The sequence below is a fragment of the Odontomachus brunneus genome, unplaced genomic scaffold, assembly GCF_010583005.1.
Source record: "Odontomachus brunneus isolate Ranch 3 - 2012 unplaced genomic scaffold, Obru_v1 Obru_scaffold_134, whole genome shotgun sequence".
NCBI lineage: Eukaryota > Metazoa > Arthropoda > Insecta > Hymenoptera > Formicidae > Odontomachus > Odontomachus brunneus.
This window is the reverse complement of record NW_022639584.1, coordinates 246,069-258,837: the sequence shown is the minus strand read 5'-3', so window position 1 is coordinate 258,837 and position 12,769 is coordinate 246,069. Positions and strand designations below refer to the sequence as shown.

Here is a 12,769-nt window from a genome sequence, read left to right as displayed (position 1 = left end):
TGTGTATTGATGTGTGTTGTAAAATAGCTGAGCGCCTCTCGCTCTGCGTCTCTTTCTCTCTCTCTTACGCAAAGAGAGCTGCTTGTCTGCCTGGTTAGATAACTCCATTCTAAGACGTCACTCGAGAGCGTATCAATGCAGCGCCGATGACTCGTGCTTCTTGCAGGCTCGGATTGTATATTACACGGCTACATAAGGAAATTGGGAGGCCCGTTTGCGAGCACATGGCAGACACGCTACGCGAAACTCTACCCGAATCGGTTAGAGTTACATCCAGAGTCCGCAACTAAGCCCGAGCTCGTGTTTCTTGATCAGGTAAGCGTCCCTCACACGCATTCTGTTCGTCGCGTTCGATCATACACGATGAGAAGAGAGAAAGAGAGAGCTAATCAGCTTCTTCGTTTTCCTTCAGGTCGAGGAGGTTGGGGCGGATCTGCAGCACGTGAAAGGGGAACAGTGCATCGTAGTACGTACGAGAGACGCGAAGATCGTACTTACAAATGCTGTGAGTGAATCCTTTCGATTTTGTTTCTGTCGCTGGCGACGCAACCCTGCCTTTTAAAATGTGTCTGTCCCTAGGACGAGATAAGCTTGAAAGAATGGGCGCTCTCGTTGAGATCGGCGCACAAATGCTCAATGGAGATGCTCGGCAATATGGCAAGGAAAGCGGGCAAGATCTACGGGACTGAGCGGGACGCCTTGATCCCGGCGACGCAGCGATCCACGAACGGCAACTAGCCCATTGTCGCTGTCAAGTGCGACGCACCGTCATACTCCACCAGTCCCACTGCCCCGCAGCAGCAGCAGCAGCAGCAACTTTTTTTATACTAAACGGGTAACGGAGAGCGCGCAGCGGAGACGACAAGAAGAAGAGAAGCATTAAGAAAGGCGTCTCCTATGAGTAACGGCGACGGCACACGGTAGTGCCACGCGCATCTTCCTCCCACGGAGGAAGTAGCTCTCGCCTCTCGACTCGCCGCTCACGACGTAAGCGGATGACGATGATCCCTCTCTCTCTTGGCACAAACTCAGAAACGCGCGAAACGTCCCGCGGAAGTCCCGTTGTGTGTACGGCGGATAGCGCTGCGCTGTATCATAGAGACTTTAGCCAAGTAGTGTATCGTACATCGCGCGTACGTACGTTCCCAGGGCCACAAGCAGGTAGGCGCGCGCGAGCGAGCAAGCGCGCGCCCACACGAACACACACACACACACACAGATATATACAACACACGCATACACAGAGAGAGAGAGAGAGACACACACACATCTAATCCGCGGCTCTTCTGGTCACTGGCGCGACTCGCGCGTAGGCATCGTTATATTTGTACGTTAGTTGTATGTGCAATGTGACGTAGTGACTAGCAGCGACCGAGCCCCAAGAGAAAGCCTGACGACGCCGACGTCATCGGGTGATGAACAAAAATTCAATCGGCACGGAGAACACGAGACACCCCCGATAGCGTATTATTCCGACGAAGTACTAGTACCACGCGGATCCCCGTACTCTTATTACTTCTACGCGTCGTGTACATTCGTTTGCCAAACGGTTTGGACACTTTTTTGTACATATTTCAAAGTGCACCCGACATCCAGTTGAAGAATCTGTCTTGAGAAAGTTGCTAGAGAACAATTCCTCCCACTGAAAGTCGCCTACGTGCTGAAGTGCGTCGAAGAAGATGCATTCAAACCATTTCGCAAATGAGTGTACGCTTGTCTGCACAACGCTTGGCTGCACACATTTTATTCCAATGAAACTTGGAGCGCATCATACGGTTATGAATCATTGCTTACGGGCTTGCATAGTAATCGGTTATAAAACTCGAATAATAGTAGATAATATAAATAGCGGTCAATTTATTACGCCTGATGGTTAAAAATATGACAGAAATATATTTTCCTGAATCCTCCGGTGCAGTTGTCACTGCAAGTTGAATGTTGTTGAATGTCTTGTATGCTATCACTTTGGCTTCTGTCATACACATGCAAGCCCACGAGTAACGCAATCCTGACCATTTGATGCGTTCCCTTTATCGTAGAAAGTGTGCACGCACCTCATTGTGCAGACGAGTGTACCGCTTTTGTTTACTTAATTTATTTACTAATGCAGACACACATACATACGGACACACCGGTTTTATATTATCCCTGCGATAACAAAAGTGATCCATTATTTATTATGTTGTTAAGTGCGAGAATGAAAGGGAGTGAAAGGGAGAGAGAGAAAGGAAGAAAGTACGAACCAGAGAACTCGTTTGTATATTAGCCAAAAAAGAAAAAGAAAAGTGGATCGAGTACCGACGCCAACGTGTGTACGCTCGAGTGGATGTGGACGCGAATCCGCTCTGGCAATAAAATGTGCGATGAACGTAGATTGAAGAGCTTTCTTTCGTCCTGCATCTCGTGTTGTCAATAGATCGACGCTAAGGGCGAGTAAGTATTCGTGATCTTTGCATTAAATTACGTTCAAACGGATCGTAATCGTGTTGCCTCATCGCGACGCATCGCGCGAGCGATGCACGTGAAATTAATTAACGTCCGACCTATATTGCAGAGTTCTGCGAGAATGAATTACATATCAGCGTCGACGAGAGGAAATTGAGAATCACGGTCCATTTTTTATATTGAACAAAAAGAAAGATAGAAAGAAAAAAAAACACGATCGAAATTTAGTGCATTTGTGGACGGCCGATTTCATTTCGACGTAATAGTTACGCATGTTAACGAGTGAATAATAGTAGATATCTCGTAATAGAGTCATCATTCGTAGCTTACTATGAACGAAGTGACACTCATACTTTTGTATATGTCTTCGCTTGGAATATCAAAGTCTATCGTACAATTACTGTGCAAAAAAGGTCGAAAGATGTATATATATATGTGTGTGTGTGTATACATATACATACATATACATGTATACAGGGTTCATTTGTAGAACCATGAAGTTTTATTTTAAGTTTACACATATTAAATAATAATCATAACTATTAAACACGTCGTGGAGACTTACAATACATTATAGAATTAGTAATCACTGTGATAAAGAAAAAAGAATATGCATTAGAAACGCATCATTTTATCTGTCACAAATCTCCTTCAACAATAACGCCAACGTAGAATCCACCTCGGCTGATTTGAGTCTCCGTTCCAGAGCTTCGAAGTCCGCTCTCTCGAGCCACGTCGGCGGATCGCTTACCTTCGACGGAAGAGGACACAGCAGCCTCTCGACGGCGGCGCATAACCCGCACCACTCCCTGAAGTTCAACGACTCCGTTATCTCTCCTATCACGGTCCTCAGATAAGACCGCTGCTCGTCCGTCAGCGCCTTCCCGACCACTTCCTGAAGAGCCTCTTCGACATCGTTCGGCGAGATACGTCGTTCTCCTTGCGACGTCTCCTCGTTGAATTTAGCGAATATCCGGCCGAATATCAGCTTCCTACCCGACGTGACGCACACGTGCTTGCTGAGGTACCGCAAAGGCGTTAATCCTGCAACGATCGTAGCTCCTGACAGCGCTTGATCTTTCAATGATCTTCCGATAAAGCGATAAGCGAATTGTTCAGTACAAGTAAGAAGGGATTCATCTGTCAAGACGATAGACTTTTGCTCGCCTTGATTGAGAATTCTACTCTATCCCTTATTGTAAGTGCTTCCGAATAATGAAAAAAAAAACATGACTGAAAATATTCATACGCACCACGAAGACTCTGACTGTCGAGTAACTCGAAACGCGCCGCTTGACGGGAGAATATTCGGGGTGCGTTTTGCGCTGACAGACCAGTATTGGCCAGGCGAGATACACGCGAGTAGGAAACATCGCCTTTCACTCGTAGCGCTTCTTCTAGGGCGATCCGTCTCTAAGACAGTTGAATTATTTCGCGCTAGAGGAGAAGGCAAGAGCTTGTCCGCAAAGATGTTACATTCGTTGTACTCACTTTGATCGAAAATTCCGCCTCTACCTTGTCGCGATCCAGTTCCCTCCACAAGTGCTTCAAAATGTCAGGTGCCAGGAAACTCGAAGGCATCGTGTAAGTCGCTGCTGGCGCGGGTGTCTTCTTGGGAGACGCCACACCATCAGCTTCGGCTGTATTTGTTGTATGAACCCTATTGCGTTTTTGTCAAAAAACTTTTCTCGTAATCAATGGACTTTTCATTCGATATGAACAGAAATGTGCACGGCGCCAGTGAAAAGTATTGTAACCGCTTGGAAACTTATTTGTGGAAAAATCTCATTTGTACACTGAGAAAAAAAATATCCAAAAAATAAAGAAATATTTATTTGATGGGTACTAATAACATATTCAATCTAAATTCATTTGTTTAAGACTCCTGGTCTCACTGCTGCGGAACTAATGGATTAATGACGTCAGAAGCGAGAAAACGCATGCTAAAAATTGCGTGCTATTTTCAAATAAAAATATATTTGTATGAAAGAACACTTCACACATAGCTTGAAAATACTTTTAAAATGCTTCTTTTCCATTAATTGAAAATTATCCATTTTTTAATTGAAAATTATCCTTTTCCATTAATAGTCAATAAATAGCTTTAAAAAATTAACATCGACACGCAACTCTTCTCTTTAATCTATCTCTTCTTGTAATTTTGCCACGGTAATTTTTAGGGCTGTTTATCGACTGTTAAAGGGAAATAATAATCTTCGGAATATTTTGCAAGTATGCTATTTGAAGCGTTCTTCTATACAAATATCTTGTTATTTGAATATGGCGGACAAGAATTTTTCGCATGCATGTTCTCGCTTCTGACGTCATCAACTCAGTGTTCCGCAGCAGTGGGATCAGAAGCCTAAAATAGAATAAACGATTGCTTTCATAAGAAGCTTTCATAAGAAAAAATATATTTTCTAATTTTAAAGAAATTTTTAGTTAATTCGTATAATTAATATCCATCGCGAATAAATATTTCTTTCTCTCAATGTGTTCTTCGTTCTTTCTTGATTCTCCTAGTAAAAAAAAAATGAGTATATTGTATATAATTTTAACGACACGCGTGTCACAATTACGACAAAGTTCTGCGAGACATGTTACTATGAAGTGACTCATCTAAGATGAGAGAGAATGATTTCAATTGAGAAGGTAGTTACAATGCTTTTCGTCGATATAATTTGTAAACGTATATTTGTGTGGATATACTAACGACGGCCGTCTCGATCCGTCTCCACCAATCTGCGAGACCTGCGTCACCGTGGGCTCGAGCAGATCGCGAACTTCCGTTTGTTGGCCGTACGTAGAGCCCCTCCTACACTTTCTTTTACGCAACCGCTTTCCCCGTCTTCGAATAATTATGGGTCGCTCGCTGCTGCCGCTATCGGCCTCCTCCCTCGCTCCGTCGTCCCTGGACAAACTCTTTCAGCCGTATTGGCGACGGTAACGTTATTTACCGAAGGACAGAACGATCTCGGGCGATGAGAGCACGGCGGTTTCTCGCGATACCTGGAAGCAAGTGAACTTACCGTTTCACATCTTTCAGCGATGGGCGAAGGAGGCGACGGAGGAGGTGGCGCGGGTGCCGTCGACGAATGTTGCGGTCGCGGGATCGGCTTGCAGATGAATATCTCGCTCTTCCGTGGCGTCGGCGGCGGCTCGAGCGTAAGCGCATGCCAGCTGAAGGTCTCGCTCTCCTGAAAGCCGAGCGAGCGAATCCTCGAGTGAGGAAAGCCGGAAGGAAAGCGATAGCGGCAAATAACACCTCGCATTCGACTGCAGCACATTCTCGGTCTGCACACCCTCAGCGAGCTACAACACGTCTACCGACCACTTGCTGCTGCTGCGAATTCGCAGCACGAAGATCGAGGACCAGGGTGGTGCGTTCGCGCGGATTGCAGGTCGCCGGTAAATCTTCCTGGGTCGTCGCGCGATTGGTCAACGCCGGCCCACTGGCAAGCGTGGGTGCCGGGGTCGGAGGTCGCGAGTCGGTCTCCGTGTATTTCCGGAAGAGCTCCTCGGGCACGGTCGTCGCTTCGATATTGCAACCATCGCCACCTCCGACATTTCCAGCCGCCTCGCCGCCGCCTCCGCTGCCGCCCCCGCCGCCTGCGATCGCCATCAGACTCGTCCGTATCATCTCCATCTCCTCCGGCAGCAGCAGCGCTTTCCCCTCGGTCGCCTAATTGGGGAGAAGTACAATTGGGAAAAGCTGTTTAAAATTTATACGCTAGCATTCGCGAAACTGCAAACGTACACACAGAAAAGTGTCGTTCTAGTGCTGAGAAAAGCGGTTGCTTAGTTTACTTCTCTTCTCTTAAGTAACGGTTACAATCTTTAAGTAAGAATACTTTCTTGACAATAGATATACGCATCATAAAATACACCAATCACAAATTTGAGAAGAAAACTCATTAGCATTTACTCAAATGAAGAATTTGTTCTCTTCAAGAATATTTTAACTTACATCGAGCAATAATTTAAAAGAAAGATCTCGTCGAATAGAACATTTTTTCTAACTTTAGAACTGCATTTTTCTGCGTGTATCTTTCTCACCCATGAGTCTTTGGCGCGCCGCACCACCTCCTTCGCCTCGCAATCCGCCGGATGGTTGCACAGCACCGAGCAGCCGTAGGGATAGGGATTGAAGAGACCGGCGAACGGTCGCAGGGCGAACGGCGCCGCTTTCGCGCAGCCCGACAATTCCACGTTCTACGTGAACGCATACGTGATCTCTTAATAAATTAATAACGAGACACTAAAAAGGAATCGTATGTGCGCGCGTTCGCACAGCACGCGATTCACTCGCACAGCTTGTTCTTTTTCAAAGAACTTCCTAAATTGGTATACTCAATTGCAAAATGGAATTGAGCGAAGTTTTTTTTTCGATAAAGTTTTACAGTAAAAAATAAATTTTTCCTCTACATGATAATGTGCTTTCCCGAAATTTATGATGAGCGATATTTGAAGACTATTATCGAGAAAATATTCTTTATTGAAAATAACCATTTCTCAAAAGAAAGTAAAATTACTGAGTAATTGCTTTTTTCTCAACAATAGAGTGATATTTTTCTCTGTATGTATATGAACTCGTTCAGGAAGTTGTTCACGAAATAGAACAGGTCTCGTGATTTCTATTTACCTTCGGTTTCGGCCGGTGAATTGGTCGAATTCGCGCGGACATGAGACCGGTCGCGCTCGCAATCCCGGGCATCGCGATTATTATTTCAGCGCTTTATCAAACGATGTATTTTTTAACGTTCCACCAGACGGGGACGGACTGCTCGCCGGGTTAAAATGTAACGGCCACTGCGCCACCGCCGCTGCGGCACTCGCTCTTTCTTTCTCTCTCTCTCTCTCTCTTTCTCTGTGTATGTGTGTGCAAACAAATCGCGCTCCGTTTGCCTGTTCTTGCCCGTCGATACTGCATCATCAACACGTTGCTACGCGTGGCCGATGGGTCGATCAGGTCGAAGTTACGTTGCCGCACAGCACATGCCACAGGTCGCAGTACGTGGCACGCGATCCGCGCGCACGTAGAAGCACACCCTATGCTTAAGTAAATATCACACTCGCTTCAAGTATCTCACAATTTGCGTATCTGCGAATTTGCCGCGTCAGCCTTTTCATCACGAGCATCAGATCTATCAAACTACACTCTGAATCCCAGGTAGTGGGGCTTCACTGTTTGGTGAATCGATCGGGAATGTTAAATCGAGACAAGAATTCGATTCACCCAATACATAGAATCGAAGCAACTTTTACCCCGATGAAATTTTACGATATTCTTGTAAAGATGACTAATAGTTCTTTCGATTACATGATGATGACCCAGCAACCACCAAGTAACAGTAACACAACTGTTATAATTTCCTACTCAACAATGTGACTGTTTTATGACACACGCGTTATATTGCATTTACATTGTTGAATGAGGAAATTATAACTAACAGTTATGTAACTGTTAAACTGGTGTTAACTGTTAACTTGGTGTTTGCTGGGGAGCTCTTCTCGAATCTGTGGTGAGCGTATTTTATAGGATACATCCGTGAAGTGATCCTTGAAATCGACTCAGCACATTTGTGAAGTAACCCAAAAACTGACCTCTTATTTCGACAGTCAATATATAACCGTAAAGTCAACGTGACACGCATTTCTTTTCAGTCTACCTTTCCTCACGCTTTTGTCACGTCAATTGTACGGCTATTCATCGATTGCTGGAGTAAAAGGAGAGTTCTCGGAATATCTTACAAATGTGCTCACTCGATCACAAGTAACATTTTGCGAACGTAACTTTTCAATTCGGTGTATTCCGCAAGAATTTCGGGGAAACGTTTCCTCGCTTCTGACGTCATCTATCAAGACGAGGATGCAGGAGCCTCGAGAGACCAATCAGAGCCGTGCTTTGAAAGTTAGTGAGAGAATAATTAAATCATGAGAGGGTAATATTGTTCGACGTATGTAAACGCACGTGCCGAATATTTCTCCGATCTTATTTACGTCAAACTGAACTCCGTGAATTCCAATTGTTATTAGTTAATCAGTAGGCCCTCTTAAGAAATCCCAGTTGTGTATTCACCTGATTCCTGCGTTTCAGAGTTGCGAAAAACTTTTGTCACAGTGCGAATTGGAAAACTTATTCAGCTCGCGCGTGAAAGAAAAAGAAAGAAACAACGAGTCTGTCGTCAAGTTGGAAAGCTCACCGTATTTTCTGCGCCCGTAATCTCGACTTTTCTCAAAAGGTACGCGTTTCAAGCGCTCCCCCGGGGGAAAGAGCTCCTCAATTACGCGATGCGCCGCGACTGTTAATTTCCACGGAACCCGTCGATATGAGGGGACCAGAAATATCGCTCCGTATACTCGCGGAGCGATCGATGAGATTGCGCTTCCGATTTTGCGTCTGAATTCCACACAGCTCGTGTTATAGTAATAATTTTATTGCCTCAAACTTCCACTCCTTGCCGCTACAGCCGACATTGATTTATCAACGATACAGTTCAGATTTTCATCATCTCGTCCAAGTGCGGATTTCCCTGTCGGTGTCCGGGATATTTTTTCTTATACTTGAGGCCGGTCACGATAGTGGAGCTTTGCGGAAAGGCGGTCTTGCCATTGAACATAGTGTCGGTGTCTGTCGGGGAAAATAACAGTGATGAGAATGTTCGTAATCGCGCGTCGATGCGATGAACGAATAGTAATAATAATAATATACGATAAATGATGTATGCAAGATGCGTGTCTCACCCGGATGGAACCTGTGATATTCCTGTTGAACATGTAAATTCTTGGGCAACTGTATCCTACCCAACGCCTCGTACGGTGTCGTGCAGTCGACCGGTGTCAGATAAAATTGTCTCAAGTCCCCTGCGAAATTTATGCGCATTCGGTTATAAAAATACCAATGTCTGCACGGATACCCAACTCTGGAGATTCTTATTGTTTTAGCCTTTAAATAAAAATATTTAAACTTTCAAGATATGTATATATATTCAATATATACTGTATATTCGGTGTTGAAAGGTAAAAAATAGTAAATATTTATTTAATTGGTACTAACAGCATATATTTACTTGTATTAATATAAAATATTTTTCAAAAAATGAAATATATATTTTCTCAAAACTTTAAAAGAAAACTTCAAATTTTCCTAAAAGCATTTGTTCTATTTAATTAGAAGAATTTAGATTTAAGTAAATTTGTCACATTAATAAACATCAAATGTATAAATATGTACTATTTCTTACGTACATTTTCTCTTAGTGTATGTATGTATTCAATATATGTACATACATTCTTGCTTTCTATATGTACATACATTCTTGCTTTAAATACTCATTAAATTTCATTTTTGTTAAATTTTTAATACAGAATATATGTGCATATTCAATTTATATACATGTGTTCTATATATGTTAAAAGTTCAAGTATGAGAGAAGAAATATCCAAAAAATATAAAATATTTATTCGGTGGATAGTAATGACATTTATGACATAAATTTATGACATACATTAGTAATGACAGATATTTACTTACACTAATATATAACATATATATTTTTACACTGAGAAAAAATATTTCTCAAATAAGAAAATAGACATTTTCTTAAAGTCTTAGTTTTTCACGAGAGAAATTGTTTATTCTACTTAAATAAAAGAATTTAGATTCAGATAAATATATTATTAACATCCATCTAATAAATATTTTTTAAAATTTTCTCAGATATTTGTCTCTCAGCATATTTAAAAGATCAAAACAATAAGAATGCTCAGGTACGTGTCCAAGCATTGCTTGATCAATCTTCTTTAGATCTATTTTCACGCGAAGTGCAGAGATCGCTAACCGATATTTTCGATGGTGTAAAGCAGCGAATTCGGCACGTTATGTTCGAACTCCTCCTCGCAGGCGACCAAGAGTTTAAAACGCAGATGAGGATCCTCAAGTTTGACGTCGTCGTCCGGAGAGATCGCTTGACTTCCGCAGATCTTGTCGAATCTCACGGTCGCGTCCTCAGGTGGCTCATAACCCCTTTGTGGCCTCAGAAATCTGAAAAGTGTATTCGTGCACACGATGTGGCGCGATTTCATGATCGCTCCGTCGATCACGTACTTGAAGAGACTTGTAACGCGAGAAATCTCGATCGTCCAGTCCCAGACATCGCATACTTTCAAAGTACGTCCCAAAGACGTCCAGAGGACTTTCTATATCCTAAGAACGTCCTCGAGATGTTCCCTGAAACTTTTGTGCTGTCTGGGGTATGAAATATCGGCAAAAAGACAATTATCGCCTCGCGCGCGATTTGAATGCGTCTAACTCGCAACGAATTTTATACGATGTATCTTTGAATTTTTCGCGAAACGGAGTCTCGCAGAAGCTGTTCTCAGACATGTCCGTGTCGCGGAGAAACTGAGACTTCATGGAATCCCGCGGCCTTCGCGCGACGAATAATATTCGGGTTCCTCAAGACCGTCTCAAGATAAGCTCATCGATTTAATATCCGGCGGGAGAAAAACGACGAGATGAGAGTGGGCGGGCAGAACGGGGAGAATTGTTCTCGCGTATCCGTCGCGTTTCTCGCCAAACGGACGCGTCTTCGCCGCGGTGTCGAGTCCCCGACATCGTCGCCCCGTACAACGAAACTCGCGCAAAACTTTTCGCAGCTGCGAAAAGATTGCTCTTTCGCGACGACATCCGACGTGACGCGCCGCACACGACGGTGGCGGCCAAGGGAGGCGGGGACGTGCCACGAAGGAAAGGAGGGGGAACGGAGATCGATGTCCACTGATTGTACGGTGCTGCCATCGCGCGCTTTCCCAGGAAATAAAACGTTACGATCGGTGCCGGCCAGTGCCGGCGATTTCGCAACGGTCGCCGAGTGTCTCGCATCGAGCTCGCCTCGAAGGAAACATTCTCCTCCACGAGTTCCTGGTACGTCCAGCAGGACTCTTGAAACATCCTTTTGAGAAAAATTTCCCCCCAAAAAAAATCTTCACAGTTCACACATACCACGGATCTTCAAATTTCTCTCAAACGAGGACGTTTTGTAATCTTAGGGAAAAAATATATCAACTATTTTCCAGCAAGAAGCATTATCACGTCGAGCCATTTTGTATTGGCTACAAATGATCCAAAATATCTTCATCAGGCGACACGTAATCGACAAAATGACTTTGCGTAACGCAACATTCCTCGCCGGACTGTGATTCCAATGATTCGCCGAGGACAAGCCGTCCTGTCACATACCGGATGCGTACGTACTCTGCCAAACGCAGAGTAAAAGGTGCTTACACTTGTACCGGTCGCATGTTACCCAGGATATCTTCCGGAATAACACGCAGCCAATAAAGTAGTTCTGTGCGACGCAGCGAATTCTCTCGGCTTGAAAACGGCAATCTCCGGAGGGCAAACTGCCCTGACTCGTGCGCCGGATGCGTTGCGAGCGCATGAAAGAAAAAAAGTGCCTGCACTTTCTCGCGGGCGACAAGAGCGCCCGCAAATGATACGGCACTGGAGACCTGTAAGATCCGCCAGATTGGCCGAGGCGCGGCGGTAGTGGCGGCGGACTAATATGGCCGCGGTGTGAGCCCCGTCAGTCAGGCAGCGGCAACGTAAGTACGCGAGTTTCACCATTCGGCGAAGACGCGAGGCGCGAATCGCGGATAAGATTGTACTTACCCACGCGCACCCAGGGAATCCCGGACGGCGTTGATCCTCGCCCTCACGTCCATCAGACGCCTCTCGCGACGAAACTCTTTCGCCTGAAAAAATGACGATCTCGTTGGTGTCAGTGGCGCGCGTGTCGACTAGCCGTGCTCGTGCCGAGTCCGTTGCTGCAGCGACGGAGCCGCTGACTCGGTCGTCGTCCTCATCGTCGTTATCGCGATCGCTCTCATCGTCGGCGTGCGTCGTGTGACGTGGTGAGTCTCGCGAGTGCGCGCGTCGTGTTCCGTGTTGTGCGTGCGTGTAGGGAGTGTGATTGACTGACCTTGTTAGTGGTGGCGGTGCGTACGGTGATCGAGGTACTCTTGAGAGCGTTGGCGAGCAAGCCATGCCTGATGAGCGCCGCCATCTTCTCCGCACTCGTCGTCGTCGTCGCAGCCGTGCACACGGTGTTGTCAGCAGCAATAGCAGCAGTGGTGTCGGTGGTGGTGGTAGCAGCAACGGCAACGGTAACAGCGACGGCGGTAGCCGTCGACGGGGACTGGAACTGCGGCAGTGAGTGTTAGGGGGCGCGCCCGGCGCGGCTGCGCTTGTTGTTTCCCATCGCCGCCCGCCGCCATTTTACGGTCGCCATTGAGAAGTGAAAACCCTCCTAAATGTACGAGT

General features: G+C 45.3%; 3 protein-coding genes across 9 annotated transcripts in view; 1 reads left to right on the top strand and 2 right to left on the bottom strand.

The window, feature by feature from the left end:
• Positions 1-4,299, top strand: part of LOC116850146 (G protein-coupled receptor kinase 1) — a 50,892-nt gene extending 46,593 nt beyond the window's left edge. For 4 of the 7 annotated variants that reach the window (XM_032828094.1, XM_032828093.1, XM_032828095.1 and 1 more), the window contains 3 exons: positions 167-315; positions 413-505; positions 580-2,374. In XM_032828094.1, the coding sequence (XP_032683985.1) occupies positions 167-315; positions 413-505; positions 580-738 (401 nt within the window). In that variant the 3' untranslated portion in view covers positions 739-2,374. Of the gene's footprint in view, positions 1-98; positions 316-412; positions 506-579; positions 2,434-2,554; positions 3,068-3,151 lie in introns of those variants that run through there. The other 3 variants (XR_004379264.1, XR_004379265.1, XR_004379266.1) reach the window with 3 other exon arrangements.
• LOC116850147 lies at positions 3,074-8,708 on the bottom strand. Its single transcript, XM_032828097.1, has 8 exons — positions 7,088-8,708; positions 6,502-6,657; positions 5,777-6,127; positions 5,475-5,642; positions 5,159-5,367; positions 3,937-4,105; positions 3,699-3,858; positions 3,074-3,489 (listed from the first exon to the last, which is right to left on the bottom strand). The coding sequence occupies exons 1-8, from the start codon at positions 7,157-7,159 to the stop codon at positions 3,077-3,079; spliced, it is 1,698 nt and encodes a 565-aa protein (XP_032683988.1). The 5' UTR covers positions 7,160-8,708; the 3' UTR covers positions 3,074-3,076.
• A 153-nt stretch (positions 8,709-8,861) lies between these two features.
• Positions 8,862-12,576, bottom strand: LOC116850164. The gene is made up of 5 exons (XM_032828125.1): positions 12,429-12,576; positions 12,119-12,201; positions 10,287-10,489; positions 9,190-9,309; positions 8,862-9,076 (listed from the first exon to the last, which is right to left on the bottom strand). Exons 1-5 carry the CDS (start codon positions 12,510-12,512, stop codon positions 8,943-8,945), a joined length of 624 nt encoding a protein of 207 aa, XP_032684016.1. The 5' UTR covers positions 12,513-12,576; the 3' UTR covers positions 8,862-8,942.
• Positions 12,577-12,769: the final 193 nt, after the last annotated feature.

Excerpts from the sequence above, each read along its gene's own strand:
- LOC116850147 (XM_032828097.1), bottom strand. The coding sequence starts at position 7,159 with ATGCCCGGGATTGCGAGCGCGACCGGTCTCATGTCCGCGCGAATTCGA. Across the intron at positions 6,128-6,501 it reads GGCGCGCCAAAGACTCATGG|GCGACCGAGGGGAAAGCGCT; the intron begins GTGAGAAAGATA and ends CTCCCCAATTAG. Across the intron at positions 3,859-3,936 it reads AGGCGGAATTTTCGATCAAA|AGACGGATCGCCCTAGAAGA; the intron begins GTGAGTACAACG and ends CAACTGTCTTAG.
- LOC116850164 (XM_032828125.1), bottom strand. The coding sequence starts at position 12,512 with ATGGCGGCGCTCATCAGGCATGGCTTGCTCGCCAACGCTCTCAAGAGT. Across the intron at positions 10,490-12,118 it reads GATTCCCTGGGTGCGCGTGG|ATTTCTGAGGCCACAAAGGG; the intron begins GTAAGTACAATC and ends TACACTTTTCAG. Across the intron at positions 9,310-10,286 it reads TTACACCATCGAAAATATCG|GGGACTTGAGACAATTTTAT; the intron begins GTTAGCGATCTC and ends TAAATTTCGCAG.